This window comes from Azolla caroliniana, unplaced genomic scaffold (genome assembly GCF_043228905.1).
Source record: "Azolla caroliniana isolate FFs.n. ecotype wild unplaced genomic scaffold, voAzoCaro1.0.p SCAF_22, whole genome shotgun sequence".
In the NCBI taxonomy this organism is placed as follows: Eukaryota; Viridiplantae; Streptophyta; class Polypodiopsida; order Salviniales; family Salviniaceae; genus Azolla; species Azolla caroliniana.
In genome coordinates this window covers 1,227,794-1,244,238 of record NW_028230457.1, presented here as the reverse complement: position 1 = coordinate 1,244,238, position 16,445 = coordinate 1,227,794, and the positions used below count along the sequence as shown (strand labels likewise).

The 16,445-nt window shown below is 34.3% G+C and overlaps 1 protein-coding gene and 1 non-coding gene across 3 annotated transcripts; one reads left to right on the top strand and one right to left on the bottom strand.

Annotated features, from left to right (window-relative positions):
• The first annotated feature begins 376 nt into the window (after positions 1 to 376).
• Positions 377 to 6,032, top strand: LOC147849718 (adenylyl-sulfate kinase 3-like). Of its 2 annotated transcripts, XM_087337072.1 has the most exons (9): positions 377 to 567; positions 646 to 704; positions 2,444 to 2,797; positions 3,492 to 3,632; positions 3,717 to 3,866; positions 3,985 to 4,103; positions 5,172 to 5,256; positions 5,376 to 5,422; positions 5,630 to 6,032. In XM_087337072.1, the coding sequence occupies exons 3-9, from the start codon at positions 2,674 to 2,676 to the stop codon at positions 5,747 to 5,749; spliced, it is 786 nt and encodes a 261-aa protein (XP_087193198.1). In that variant the 5' UTR covers positions 377 to 567; positions 646 to 704; positions 2,444 to 2,673; the 3' UTR covers positions 5,750 to 6,032. The 2 variants fall into 2 exon arrangements, with proteins under 2 accessions (XP_087193198.1, XP_087193199.1); XM_087337073.1 differs by lacking the exons at positions 377 to 567; positions 646 to 704 and having other exon boundaries at positions 2,114 to 2,797.
• Positions 6,033 to 9,003: 2,971 nt separating this feature from the next.
• On the bottom strand, positions 9,004 to 9,088 carry TRNAM-CAU (transfer RNA methionine (anticodon CAU)). Its single transcript is given in 2 exon segments — positions 9,004 to 9,039; positions 9,051 to 9,088. It is a non-coding gene; the product is annotated as a tRNA-Met (tRNA).
• Between the last annotated feature and the right edge of the window lie 7,357 nt (positions 9,089 to 16,445).

Here is a 16,445-nt window from a genome sequence, read left to right as displayed (position 1 = left end):
AAAGCATCGAGATTCTCTCTACACGACCGAAAAATTCCTGTTCGGTTGAATCTTCTGTTCTTTGTGATTGATAGGTGCATGGCATTTTGAAGCTGAATTTGTTATGAAGAGAAACTTGATCTCTTCATTGATATTCCAAACTTCATGTACTAGCTGATTTTTGCAACAGACCATTTGATGTTAGAGAAACCCATAGATTTCTTTTGTATTTTATCCCTGCATTCCTCATTACATCTTTCCATTGAATCTTCGTTTTTCTCCCTTCATTCTTCTATAAAATCCAACGAAAGATTTTTTATTTTTTATTTTTTATCACATTATCTTCCATTAAATCCAAAAGTCACATGTTTTTTTCCTCCACTCATTCTTAATGGAATCTTCGGTCAGCTGTTAGTTTTTCTCCCTTCAGTCTTCATTAAATCTTCCATTTTACCAGGTTTCCAGGCAAGCCTTTTGAGGATTTAAAGAAATGGAGCTATATTAAGACCATGAATTAAATAAAAGCTTTCTTTCTTCCCGAAAAAGAGTTTGATCTTTTTAAAATCCTAATAATTTCAATGATATCATGTAAGTATGCATTGCAAGGTTTACATCAGTCTTTGTTATGGCTTTTATCTGCAAATAATTTTCTTATGTGAATTGAAGGTTTGCATCTGTTTTTCTTCCGGGGAAGAGTTTAATCCTGACAAGCTCAATAATCCAAGGTAAGTATTCGTTGCAAGGTTCCTATCAATCGTCAACTCTTGGATTTTATCTGCAAGCAAAACAACACTTTCTTTTGTAAATCGAAGGTTGGAATTTGGATCCATTGAGGATCAGAGATTTTGCTTACCAAAGAAGCCAAAATTGGAGATTGGTTAATTGAGATTTCCAACAGCTAAACCCTAACATCTGATCCTATTCAATAAGGACTCTTGTCAACTTTTATAGGCAAACAAATCTTATTTTATATTATGAATTAACAAATTCAGAGAGGCTAAACTCGGAGATGAATCCATTGCAGACCATTGATTAGCGGGTGAGATCTAGGCTTTAAAAGATTTGGTCAAGCTTCTTTATCTTGGCTTCATCAGATATTAGTTGGAAATCTATGCTGCAAGGATTCTGGTCAGGCTTTATTTTTAGATTTAAATGAAACAAAAACTAACCTCCTCCTTAATTGCGATTGAACAAGGTTAGAGAGAGGCCAAACTTGGATCAAAGACCCGAGATTAGGTTACCTGTCAAATTCTACCTTGCAAGGTTTCTACCAGGCTTCATCTTGGTTTATCAACAAGGTTTTACTGGCAGACAAAACAGCCAATAAACTCACTTCCTTTTGTGAGTTAACATTATTTGAGAAGGCAAACTCGTAGGTAGATGCATTGAATATCAGAGATTAGGCTTCACCTCTTATCAGGCTTCGGCTTGGCTTACTTAAATTTCTTTCTCGATTTCAAGGTTGTCTTAGAGGTGTATCCATTGAAGATCAGAGATTAATGTTACCTGTTGGAAATCTATCGCACAAATCTACTGTTTGTGCTCATTTTGGTTAGGCAAAGACCAACGATTAGAGACTAGGCTTACCTGTCGGATATCTGGCTTCACTCTGGCTTTCTTGGTAAATAAAACAACACTTCCTTTTGTGTGAATTCATTGAGATTAGAGAGGCCAAACTTTGATCAAATATGTAAGATTAAGGTTATCAGTTGGAAGTTTACTTCTGCAATGTTACTGTCTACCTTCATTTCGGCTTTACTGGCAAACAAAACAGCAATTGTTTCTGTGAATCAACACAATAAGTGAGGCTAAACTTGGAGGTGGATAAATTGAAGATCGAAGATTAAGTTGATCTATTGGAAACCTACTCTTTTTGCTTGATCTTGTCTATCAGCAAAGGAAATGGTATTTTCTTTTGATGATTCAAGGTTAGACAGGCTCAACTTTGAGATATAGGCCAACTTGTGTGATCAATCCAAGAGATTAGGGTTAACATGCTCGAAATTTAAATTGCCAGGCTACTGTCTGGATTGAATTTTAGCTTTAATCAGCAGACAACAGTCAACTTCCATTTGTAAATTTAATGTTCTAGAGGACAAACTTTGTGAGTTGATATGTTGAAGTCAGAGATTAAGGTTACCTACTGGAAATGTACTTTTACTTGTCTTCAGCTTGCCTGTAGAGCCAAAGGAAAAACAATTTCCTTTATGAATTCAAGGTTGGAGAGGCCAAACTTTTAGATGAATCCATTGAAGATTAGAGGTTAGGGTTTCCCTCTTGGAAATTACATTGCAGTCTACAATCTGGCTTTATTTTTTTCTTCAAAACAAACAATATTTGCTTTTGTGAATTCAAGCTTATGATACCGACTGACACATTATGGTTTTTATGTTGAATATCTACATCTTGGCTTCATCTTGGCGTTTATACCTAACAAACTAACATTTTCTTTTATGAACTCAAGGATAAAGAGGCCAAACTTGAAGAATCCGTTGAAGATCAGAAATTAGGGTTTCCTGTTGAAATCTATGATTGCAAGGATTCTATTGGGCTTCGTCTTGGCTGTATCAGAAAGCGAAAAGGTTTCACAAAATAAATTCAGATCTGTGTGAAAGGCACTATCTATCTCTGTGCAAAAAATCATAGCAGAGTGTCAAAGAAGATTCTGCAAGACCCATTTACAAAGTGCCAAGGATGGCAGAGGGAGAAAACAACCATCTAGTCTTTAATTTGAATCATAATTCCAATTCGGCGTGTTTAGATCAAATGGTAAAGTCCCCAAAATCAAGGGATACATCCAATGCAACATCCCTTCCATGTAAGTTACTAAATCTTCACGATTGTATATGCACAGCACTGCATAAAGCAATGCTTAGAAAAGTAGGGAAAAACTCCAATACACCCTTGAGTTTTTCTTACTTTCCCCAATTGCCTTGTTTTTGTTCTTTCGGAAATGCCCTTGAGTAACCTCAAAAGAGAAATTGTATCTTCAATTTGATCGATTTTATGGTCGATTCACCCCCCTTCTCTCTCTTTTGGGGCTAACCAATGGGCATTTTGTGGAGATAAAAGAAAACTCAGGAACATTTGACTGGGGAAATAAAGGAAACTCAGGGTATTACAGAGATTTGCCCTAAAAAGTATCCAGGCCAGAATTCTCGTTTTCTGATAAACATTGCTTGCACCAATAGTAATGTTAGAAACGTTTGCATTACCTGTCATTGTTTGACAGCATGCTGTGGATTTGTATAGCTCAGACTCATTTCTTTGCATTCCATACATGTGTATATGCAAAACTGTATATCTAAAATTTTACATGTGCATTTGGGTAGTATAGCTTTGCTTAAAATGCAGTGAATGCATATGAGATTATTGTAAGTGGTTTCTCGTTTTCTTATGAAAAGTTGTATGCAACAAGGTTTAGTAGCTCGGTTTTTGTTTCTTGGCAATCTTACCTTTTGGTAAAAACTTTTACAACTTTTTTGTCAACCCATACTTTCTTGCTTCCGTAGGTCTGAATACGTGCTCAGTGATAACAGTTGGAAAATCCACAAATATTGCATGGCAAAAATGCAGGGTGAAAAAGGAAGAGAAGCAAAAGCTACTTGGTCAAAAAGGATGCGTGATATGGATCACTGGCCTTAGCGGATCAGGTTTGCCACCTTTGACATATATGAAAAGACGCGTTTTTTTCACTATTATGACCTTTTAAGTGATATAGTTATGGTTTCATGAAGGCAAAAGTACCCTTGCATGCGCATTAGAGCAGCTTCTTCTTAAGAGGGGAAATCTCAGCTATGTTCTTGATGGCGATAATGTCCGACATGGTCTTAACAATGACTTGGGATTTTGTGCAAGTGATCGGGCCGAGAATATTAGGCGTATTGGTAAGTTTTTGTTCGATTTTGTTTCGAATTAGTTGAGACATTTTTGGAAATTGCATCTTGGTTCTTATTTGTATGTGTAAATTACTATTGAGTATGAAGGATCATGTGTGATTTATAGGGGAGGTTGCAAAACTTTTTGCTGACGCTGGACTCCTTTGTATAGCAAGTGTAATATCTCCTTACAGAAAAGATAGAGATGCATGCCGGAGACTATTACAAGAAGGGGAATTTATTGAGGTATTGTTTTACGAAGCATATTATACATTTAAGATTTTATTTGTACTTCTCAGTGCTGTCTTCTTTCACTCTCGTTCAAATGAATTTTAAAATGTATGGATATGCATAGATTGTCTCGTCTTTGTTGTATCAATCTCATTTTTTAGGAATGAAAAAATCAATATGTTAGATATGATATGATATTTATTATTGTCCATGGGACCAAAACAAAACATTCAAGGAATTCTTAACCTAGTATATATATGGTCAATTAACAAAAAAACATGTAGAAGGCTCTCTTGCTTACATGTCTAACCTAGTATGCATGGTCAATAAATAAAAGCATGTAGAATCCTAACACTCTCCTACTTACATGTTTAATCTAGTGGACATGCTCAATTAATAAACAAACATGTAGAAGGCTAGACTCGTACCATGATCATACACCTGACTACAGTATTGGTTGAGTGAGCTTAGAGTAGTAAACCCATCATCTATTCAACTACCTTGTCGTCGTGTGTATGCTCATGAAAACCTAATCAAGGACATACAATTCATCATAGGCCATTAAAGAGGATAGGAGTTGTAGAAGACGCACGATATATCACAGTCATATTCAAGGGTAAAGTATGCAGCATTTGGAATGGAATATCAATATATATGAGAAAGTGCTAGTTGGCAAAGTTGATTATTCGCATTGAGCAAATTTAGGAATATTTCTATATGAAAAGGTGCATATATCCGCTGGCCCCATAGAAAAATTTGGTTATGTGATTTATTGGTTGGTGCTGCCTATAGTCCGTTGCTCCTCAAATATTGAATGGTAGAGCACATTGGTCTCGGTGATTGTTACCTACAAATTTGGCCAGTGTGGAAATTTCCACTCTTTTTACTATTTTATTATTATTATTGAAATTATGCACTACGTTATTGAATTAAGCAACAGTTTGTCTTTTGCCACCTAATATCTGCAGTATCAATTTTCCATAATACTGGAATTTGGTCTGATAAGTATTTTTCTATGCCATATTTAAATGTTTGTATTCCTAATGGAACACTGTTTGTGTAAATTTTCTTGTTTGCAATTAGGTTTATATGAATTTTCCTCTTACACTTTGCGAAGAGAGGGATCCCAAAGGTCTTTACAAGCTTGCTCGAGCTGGTAAAATAAAAGGTAACTTAACCTCTCTCATATTTTGAGTAGATATTCATAGATACTTTCTTTGGCATAGTTTGTGCAAGTAATTGTTTGCTTCAATGAAAATTATTTATTTGGCACATAATCATCTACAGGCTTCACTGGTGTAGATGATCCATATGAAGCCCCCTTGAATTGTGAGGTGAGAAACTAGCATTACATAATATATGTTTGGTCAACTCTTATGTTTTATAGGTATTTTCAAAATATAACTCCATGTAAGGTTGTAATATAATCCATTGTTTTATCAAGTTTGAATATGTTTTATCAGTATACTCACACAACTTCCTGTGAGGTTGTAATGTAACCAATTGTTTTATCAAGTTTGATTAATGTAACTCCTTGGAAGGTTATAATGGAACCCATTGATGGAAGATGTCCTACACCTGAAGAAATGGCAGCTCGGATGGTTTCTTACTTGGAGGAAAAGGGAACTTTGGGAGTTCAACAAGCTGATTCCGTGACTTAATAATTCCATTGAAGCTGGGTTTTCAGATTGATCAAGTGCTTATATATTTTCAGCTCATAACTCTGTAACGTATTGTTTTGGCGATCAAGTTTAAGCTTGACACAAGTTATCTGTAGATTTGAAAAGGTGGGTATATGCAATTATTCCTCACTAACAAATCCGAATGAAGTGACAACCCATATTTTACATGATTGAATATGTGCACTATAATATGCTTGTAAAAACTCAATTGTTTAAGCCACTGACATACCAGATATTATTAATAAATGGCTGAGATGAAATATTTAATGCTGACAATGAAGAGATCGACTCCCATAATCTCCTCAACTTCTCCTTCTACTATATTTCAGTCATTAACATGAGTTTTTCTTCTCTCACAAAAGAAAAGAGATGATGGTGATTTTGATCATTGGACATCTAAGGGTGCAGTCTTTGTGTTGGAAATCATGTAGCTGCAATAATGGTATTTTAGGAAAGAAAGTTAAGTGTTAAAACTGTTCGAAGGTGCAAGAGCGACCCAATAACGTATGTCACTATGTCATATGCATAATTTCTGCAGAAAGACAACATTGATAGTTAAAGAGTAATATATATCTCCTCCTAATCTATGTTTCCGTCATCAGCACAAATTTGTTCGGAGCAAAGGTAACTTTGCAACCGTCTCCACTCAAGGGGGTGCTTGTGTTGGTGTAGGTTGGTCGAGCTAGGAATTTGAATATAATATGGTCTTCTAGAAAACTATGTTTTCTTTGAAGACGAGTCTTTGGGTAGTTATTTTGTCTGGCCTAACGATGCCAGGTCACTTCATCCTATTTCAATTTTCGTCTCTATAATGTGAAATTACCAATACATGAGGTAAACGAAATCTCACCCAATGAATTGGAAGCCTCGGGTAAATGTGTGGGGATGTTCATTTTGCAATGATAGAGTAGTTGAAGAAGAGTGGATTGTAAATTGTGTTGCAAGGACTTCATCTATAAGTTGTGGACGAAGAAGCCAAAGGATATTTGTGTTGCGGAGCCAAAAAAAGATATGTATCATGCTCTCGTGTGAATGGCAACGAGGAAGGAGAGATTTCATGCAAATATAGTATGATGTGCAACCCAAAGAATATTAGGATAAATACTTTCAAATATCGAAATATTTCCTTACATATTCACCTAGTTAATGGTAATTTGTGAACTCCTTGATATTAAACACTTTAACATGGTTGTAAAAGCTTATATCCTTCCACAACATTAAGGTTTTTTGGGTTTCAAATATGAATAAATAGGTTTGATTACACAATTGAAATAAAAACTCTTCATTTGTTTGAGATAATGTTGTAGATTATTTGACAATGATACATTTTTACCCACAACACAAGGATTGAAAATGGAGGGTACTCTACTACATCAATGTTTTTTCTAGAATATGATTCAAAATGGAAACATTGGTTATATAAGTAACTTTGGCAAAATGGTGTAAAAGTTTATTGCCTTTTGATAAATTTTTATTGCTTGGACATTACAACACAGGGCTAAGGAAACTTCATGGTGTGGACACCAGTATCAAATAGAAAAGTTGGGATTGCCGCATTATTTGCATGTGGTATGCTATAAAGGACAATTTATGGATACGCGAATCTCACCTACTTTCCCAATGAATTGACATCTTCAACACCAACTCATTCTTCTCAACACAAATTTGTTTACATTCTTTCAAATGCAAATCTGTTCACATAATCTTCATGAAACCATTGTGATGTGTTGACATGGGGAATTGTGTATGAATTTCAATGTTAGACATGAGCCACGTAAATTCTCCATGACAAAAAAAACATCTAAAAAATTTGTTATAGCAACATGAAACATTGAACATGATGACCTTTACCTTAAACTATATCATTATACTATGTGTAAAGCAAAGAGTAGAAAAGGGATGATGCTCATTGCTCATCTTAATTCGATTCGCATGTGCACCTCTTTACCATTACCTTAAGCCATGATATCATTTTCAATCCTCGGTTTGTGGAAAATGATTTGAAAACACATAATTTTAGGATCAATAAGATGGTGTGCACGATCTTGAATAAAAAAAGTTTTGAAATATTTATGTTTTGGAAGCACAAGCCTTTTGTCACTAAACCATTATGTTTTAGATTTATAAGAAAGTAATATGCACTATGAGCAATAAGTTGTTAGATCCACAAGTTGATATGTCCTAAAGTGTCTTATATGATGTCTTAGGCATATAATATCTTTGTTACTCGTATTTTCACATTTCAATAATTTGTAACATCAATGTCGGGATGTTTAGTCTGATGTAGCGTATAAGGCAATGTTCATATTATGCTTATAGCATGTAACGTCTTCTTACACACACATTCACGTGTTTACTCTCATGCTTTCTAGGTTTGACTGAAAAGCTAGGCCTTTCATTGATTCTTGACAATCCAACACAATTGCTTATATAATAAGCCAAAAGGATATGTTTACTATAATTGTACTTCAAGATTTATTTGGGCTATCATGCGCTGATGATGAACATTTTGCATGACATATTAGTTGTCATAAGATTTGTACATTGGTTGATGAGAAGACGATGGTGATCAAGAACCTATACAAGACCAAGACCATTGGGCAGTGTCCAATAGTCGGTTATATCATAGATATCTCACCTATCAAAAATCAACATAAGTGAAACCTTTTGCAAAGTATACATAGGCAATCATAATTGCAAGAAGCTTCAAATTTTATTTTAAAGGTGTCATACATATCCTAAGACCAATTGACAACTCCATGTGAATTCCCGTGAGCAAAGATTTTCTAAAATTTTAAATATTACTGTAATAAAGAACACAAAGGCTAGGAAATGAAGATACATACCATTCGCATATTTAAAGAAGGCCAAAACAACCTTTGTGACCGGATTGTCTCATGTTTGCGTAATAACTAGTTCACATTATCTCATCCAAAACACGCATCGAAACTTTTAGCTTATTTGCATACATATTGAAAGAAAGCTCATACACAGTAGAATTTTGAATGCACCACCTCAACAGAAACCTATATAAACAGTGCACCACACCTTAGAAATGTATAATATATTGAATGCACACATGAGTAGAAATTCGGGTGCACCATAGATTAAACATATGTTTTTAACACTGAAGATGGATTTAAGTAAAAACAATGAAGTATTTATAATAAACAAGTATGGATTAAGTAAAAACAACGAAGTATATAAACAAAGATGGACAAATATGTAAAAATTGGGGTGAGAGAGGCTCGAACTCTCGACCTCAGGATACCTCAAGAGCTATGAGACCTACGCGCTAGCCAACTGCGCCACCACCCCAATGTGAAAACTTAACACACTGTATTCTAAATAATGAACTATAATAATGGAATATCTCTTTTTATCCATTCACATGCAACTTTCTATAACTTTCGATCTCTTTTTTTTTACACATAGAACATGGTAATGTGTTGGAACTTTGACCTTATTCCTCTAAGGATATCACATCGGCAAAATTTCAACTGAATGAGTGGGAGAGCATAGAGGCAAGTGAGCCAATTATTATTGGCGAAAAAATCGATTATCGTATAGCGCCAATTACACTCAATATAATGGGATGTGATATTGGTGACATGGTTTTCTATATGCCAGTTACATTATTGATGTGACTGAAGACACACACTTTGTCTCTCTCTTCCAAATCTTTGTTATAAATATTAAGACCCCAAACCATGGCCTTCAACGCGTCCTCCAATTGTTTGAGTGTCAAAAAGTTGCATTACTCAATACGTCATAAAATCTTGAGTGGGAACTACCTTCGAGTCTGGGTCTAAACATCGGAGATTCCTTAAAAACGTATATTATTTAATATTCATAGTTTTTTGATGCACCTAGGAATGGAACTTTTAAATATATTTGACCTTAGCCATTGGGGTTTGCAAATTTTTGGAAAACGTTGAACTCTTTCACTATAGTGCTTGTACTTATGCATGGCACTTGCTCGATTATGATTTTGTCATTGTACCTTAACACTTAAGAAATGAACATTAGAATTTGTTGGATTTGATGCTTGTGCTTTGGAGTCTATGAATGTTATGAGGTATGTATTGATTGATACTATTCTAATATCAATATATTTTATCTGTATAAATAATAATGAAATTATTTTATGACTTATCTTGGGGCGTCAATCACAATGTTTTGTAGTTATGTAACGATAAGAGAAGGCATACGTTATCAATGATTTCTTTCAGGACACGAATAAAAAGATAGTTGTTTTAAGGAAATTTCAATGATTTGAGTGATAGATGTGGGACCTCCTTGATGGTATTGTCCATGATAATGTTGGGTGCAAGATCCACTTGCGAAGTAGTAATCATTGCTTGTAACGATAACATAAATATTTCGGCAGAGATACACGCATGTGATTTGATAACTATGGCTCGAGAATGACCCATTTAGGGAAGCCAAAACATCGCAAATTGTTACCGGAGACACTTACAAATAAAGAAATAAACCTACATACAAGGAGCTATCTAGGTTGAACCTAAATTTAGGGGTTGATGATGGAACAATTGCTTTGATGGAACAGAAGTATCTTTTTGAAGATGTATAAATTAAAGATGATGAATAAATCTTTGATGAGTGGGTGTTAATAAGCCAACAATGTGTTGGGATTGGTAATATAGGTGATTAAATGATACCCTTTGATATAGGTGGGTTGTATAGTATAATACATACTCGAGTGTTATCAAGATTCCTTAAGAGCTATTGAGTGCTTCAAGTAAAATATTTGATATAGTGAATGAGCGCAATTTTCTTGGTGGTAGATCATATAACTTACAATACTCTAGGTACCCATTTAGAATATTGGGGAGAGAAACAATCTTTTGTAAGAAATTTCCTCAATGTTGCAACAGAAGTACGAGTAGTTTATGAATAGTGGTCAAATTCGTAAGCATTGTATGGTTGGCATGTGTGCAAACCAATATTAGTTTCTCTTAATAACTTCATATGTAGCACAAAGTGTATCGATAAAAACCGGTAGGCTTAAGAGGAGTCTTGATAAAATCATGGGTGACATAAGACACAAATAATACTAGTGCATGCTTGTATTCATGTTTTAGATGTTATGATTATTTTATTAAATCTCGTGGAATGCTTATATTTATAGAAAATTTGACCATTGATACTTGAAATTTGCGTGGTATCAGATATCTTTTGTAACTATGCACAAATTGTACCTACTTTTGTTTTGTCCAGTAGAACAATAGTAGGTTTTTTCTAAGGATTTCATATTAGTTTCATTGACAAAGTTGAGTCCTTTCAAACAATTTTGTGCTTTCATACTAAATGTGATTATGTAGTTTAAACCAACGGTATACATGATGAATACCATCAAAATACATATAATCCAAAATTTAGTATGAATGATAACACTAAAACACACCTCAAACTACATGCATAATAATGATGAAGATCTAAAATGTTTCATAGCCGATGTTGATATGATGAACTTTTGTTTGTCTATAGCTTTAACAATCATAACATGCAAACTCTTTCCTCCTGAGTAATTATCAATCTTGTCCTCTTAAGAGGTTATAACTTATAACTACATGTTTCTACCATGGTTGATGGAATTATGTGTAGGAATGAGTGTACTATTAATATGTTTTTGTCTTGTTCGATTCAAAAGCAAATACAACGCGTCAATTGGCTGGCTCTCTTTTTTCTTGATTGATCTTTGATCTTGTCCTATTAAGAGGTTATAACTACATCTTTCTACCGGGGTTGGTGGAATTATATGTCAGAATTAGTAACTATTAGTAGTTTTTGTCTCACTTGATCCTAAAGCAAATAGAATGCGTCAACTGGCATAATGTAGCATGTATGTAAATATTATGCTATCACCATGAGTACACATTTATCTTGCTTGATCCTAAAGAAGATAGAACACACCAACTCACATAAGGTAGAATGTATTTGAACATTTCAATATTCTCTCATGTAAACTTACATAATGAAAACAAGAATGGCAATGCTTTATTTTTATCGATTTCGATATCTACCATATGATGATTCTATCATATTTCTTTATGCATTCGTATGACTTCACTCTCGCATGCAATGACTTGTGTCATTTGTTAATCTCTTGCTCTCCTCTATCCTACAATTCCATTCATATTGCAATCACGTGAAGATTTATTTCATGTAAATAGTTGACTATATTTTGAGTTCTCCAAATAAAACCCTAAATTTGATTAACATAACTGGTTATATCATGTTCGGTTTGAGAATGATATAAATTCACTACATAATTTTATCAAGTTATGTAATTTCCAAGTGTGCTTATTGGTGCAACCTCATAACTATTGTTGTGAAAATTATGCATGTGAAACCCTGGTCCAAAACATAGACATTCAACTTGTATAAAAGCCAAACTATTGTCCAATTATCAAAGAATAATTGAGAGTGATTTTGACCCCATAACTCAAATGCGGCCCTCTATTTTGATGATATTTCTTTCATTATAGAAGGCTATCAAAATAAGGAAAATTAGGGAGTAAACTTGGTTTGATGTAAGTATATTGTAGCCTTGGTTTATAGACAAAATCATGCAATCTTTTAAGTATGCCCTACAAGCTTGTCGTGTCATTGATATGGTTTAAGAAATCTACCGGGAGTTCCTAAGACAAAGTGATTGTTAAGTATTTGGGAATGGCAAGGATTGACTCATGAATCCCAATATTGCCAAACTATTGGTTTACATGATCCGGTTATTGGTTTGCGGTACTGGACAAAGAAACACCCATGCAAATGTAAATGTGTGTGTGTATGTGTGTATACATACATACATACATACATACATACATACATATACATATATCTATTCAAAAGAATGGCTTAGAACAATATGAATCTCGATACAACCATAAGGAATCTATGCAATGCAACACACTTCAAAGGCCCAACAATGTGCATTAAATATCGTGTTAATCTTCATGATGTCTACAAACATCATGTGGGATGTATCCTACCAACGTATTACACATAATGAATGTTGCTATATCACGGTACACGTGAAAGGTGTTTTGTTGCTTTGACTTCTTATGAAAATTTTGTTTTTGTATGTTTTACGATTTTATCTCTCTAGGATTTTGTGTGCTTCTTTCATATATGATTTATAGAGAGACAGATGGGCAGATTTGAGGGAATGGAATGTGTGGGAGTAATAAACAATTGCATTAGGATCAACTTTGTCTCTTTTAATATAATTCTAGTTGCTTCATTTTCGTGTTCATGTAATGGCCCTTGATGGTACTCTTTCTCTCTAGAAAAGTTGACATGTCGCACGAGGTTTGTTGGGCACAATGAGGGATTTGTATCAACATATAATAAATACAGTAAATTTTATACGTGTCATCATATTGTGGCCTACGAAAATGCCCGTTTTTCCATACTTTAGTAATTTGTGAGTGTGGAGGTTCACATGTCCTTAGTATTCGGCACACACCTTTGAGAAAAGAAAGATAGAACAAAAATTAGAAGAGAAAAAAAGATGTGGATTGCCAAAATTGGAAGGAAGCAATGCCAATTTAACAAGAATGAAAAAAATAAGGTAATTGTATAGAGAGAGAGAGAGAGAGAGAGAGAGAGAGAGAGAGAGTAGATGCATGTAGCTCAGTTAGTAAAGGTTGCCCAATGGAGACCAGGTGGTCATAGGTTGAACCCCTACATTCCATAGTGGCTCATGTGAAATAAGGGATATCTATGGAGTAATTGAGAGGTGAGAAATTTGGGTTTCAAACCTAAGATGATATCTATAGAGTAATAGAGAGGTGAGAAAATTGGGTTCCGAACCTAAGATGTAGTGTAAACAACTTACCCCCAGGTTAAGCTAATTACAATAAAAAGGGAAGGATTGATTGACATTGAGATAGTGAAGAAAGAAAAAACCCAAGAATGAAAAGAAGAAGAATTAAAGAAGCTTGAAGATTGGTGGTAAAAGAAAACACGAGCCCAAGACTTTGCAAGACCTAGAACTAGATAGCATTAGGTAGGGCATGTGGAGCTCCTCAATAGAGCAGCATGCTTGTAATCAAGATATATAATCATATAAATCAATATGACTTCGGCATGTTCTATATCTTTTCCTCATGAGTTTTCTTTATGCTTTTTGTTCGAGAGATTGAGAGCAATTTAGATGGTTGACGTAATATATGGAGTCATGTTAGAGATGAGGAAGCTTCCTATGTGTGTGACAAAATTTACCTACTGTAAATGCAACACACCCAATGAAGAGACTTTGCGGATCTTTTTTAACTAGAAAACTAAACTCAATGAATGTGTGTGTATGTGTACGATATTCTTAATGTACATAAAGCCTTTACTTAATACAAATATGTCTATTTGTTAGATTATTCTCAAGATTTTGTGCTTAACTATGTTCATTCATCATAGTTATGTTGTAGTGATTACCCGTGAACAAATGTTATATGCATTCAATCACCTACACATAACTCTTATGTTTCGTGTTCAAGAAACATGTGACGCCAACCAATTTGTCTTTAGGTAGTGAGTATACTTTGTGAGCTAGGAATTGGGGCCCACAAATGAGGTTATGTAAAGTCCATAATAGAGCAATGAAAAGTGTGGTCACTAGTTATTTGTCCACTAATTACAACTTGTAAATTGAAGTTAGACAAATAAAAACGATAACTTCGAGTCCAAATTTATGTTGGTCTCACCAATCAAAGACCATGTGCATTTCAATCAATCGAGTTCATTCCAAATATTTCAGTACAATCTCTAACCCGTTTTACAATTTCCAATTGTCCAATTCCTTTGGATCAAATACCTTTAACCTTGCTAACTAATAATTTATACTATATAGTTTATAAATTCACTTAAGACTATAAAACCCTAAATTTCACTATGAGCTCAATCTCTAATAAACAACCCATCGTTTGTGCACCCTATGGATTTCAGGAGTCGCATAGTCAACTTACAATGATGCTTCATAATATCAACCACCTCACATCTTGAATCTTGCATGGAATGTAAAAAAACTTGTTCTTGCATTTAAAGATATGCTATGGAAGATGATCATTGTGAAATCATTTTTGCAATCCCAACATATACCTCGAGGGTGTATGTGGTGTATCTGTTCTAAATGAATTAACTTGAATTGGTTTGTTATTCCAAAGTACATTATAATTACGACTCGAACTAAGAGTTAATGGATGCAATATGTACATAGTATCCGAGAGCAAAAACATGCATCAAACTCTTTTTTATATCCTAGTATAATTGAACATTTTTCACCACCAATTGAAATCAAGTTTTCTTGTCCTGAGGCAATAAATCATATATAGTGCCATGATGCATCATTTGTACACATGGAAAACCACGACATAAAGACTTTAATGATATTCGTTTTCTTTGTTGTTATCATTCATTGCCTCCTAGAATCATATGAGACATTGACAACCAAACACGGTAATCCATATTTCTTGCGCATAGTACCTAACTAGTAAGTTAGTAACTCGATTTGTTGCCATTGATAGTAAAAAAAAGCCTTGGCCCATATGTGAAAACATGACAACTGCCTTAATACTCTATTGTTGACATTAATATATCTTGTGGCTAAAAGAGAAAATACCCTAATCTTCTCCTCTAATTTGGTTTCTCTTAGAAACCCCATGAAGACACCATTCTAGTGCATTTTAATCGCTTTACGTTAAAATCCAAGAATGTTGAAAATACAATCGTGTCCACACATAGTTTCATCACCATGTGTAGATAAGTTTAGCAACTTTATTCCCTCAAATGCTATCGAGTTCTTTAAAACGTCGGTGTGTAGGAGTACTTCAAGACTTTCAGAGGATTAAACCAACATGACATATTGACTATTTTGGTAAAAAGTGAAAACACATTTGTTTTAAAAATTTCTTTTGTCTATTGCATATCCTAAATTTTATATGACAATATGTGAGATGTAGGATGTGAAAAGTAATATTTTTTTCCTTTCGTAATGCTATAAAATCTTAGTGATTGTGGGAGGCGACTCTGACTAATCATAACTCTCCCAACACTCACTTTCAAAGTAAGTTGGACAAAGGTATGGTTTGTTCACGGGAAGTGTCGGCCGGGATTTGAAAAGCTCTGTTTGATTGTCAAGCTAAGAAGGCCATCGCAACAAAAGGAGATATATAAATATACACAAACGGCTTCTTCAAAATTTGTACACAAAAGCTCTATGTGTTTTTTCGTCATCACGTTGTAGTAAGTAAAGCATAGTAACGGCTCGTGGTTTGGTATGGAGACCTAAGGTGTCGGACGAGAAATTGGGGCCAAAAAAGACAATCATGAAATTTTATGTGATCGAACGAGGTGCGGGAAAATGGGACACTTGTAAGTTCTTTCAAAGTGTGTGAATGGCCCCCCCAAAACCCTAAACAACAAAACAAAATGCAAAGAAGAAGAAGAGAAGAAAGAAAAATCATTTTCTCCTTTCCCCCAACCAAAAACAAAGCATTGGTTATATAGATATAATAATATACATGTATATGTATTTGTGTATGTATGTATGTACATATTTATGCATGTATATGTATATACGTATACATGTACATTTACATAACTGTGCATCATATGCATACATTCATATATACATATACATATACGCAATAATAAG

Bases quoted from the DNA above. Each gene is read 5' to 3' on its own strand.
- LOC147849718 (XM_087337072.1), top strand. From the start codon at position 2,674: ATGGCAGAGGGAGAAAACAACCATCTAGTCTTTAATTTGAATCATAAT. The intron at 3,867-3,984 runs GTAAGTTTTTGT...TGTGATTTATAG, and splicing joins CGAGAATATTAGGCGTATTG to GGGAGGTTGCAAAACTTTTT. The intron at 4,104-5,171 runs GTATTGTTTTAC...GTTTGCAATTAG, and splicing joins AAGAAGGGGAATTTATTGAG to GTTTATATGAATTTTCCTCT.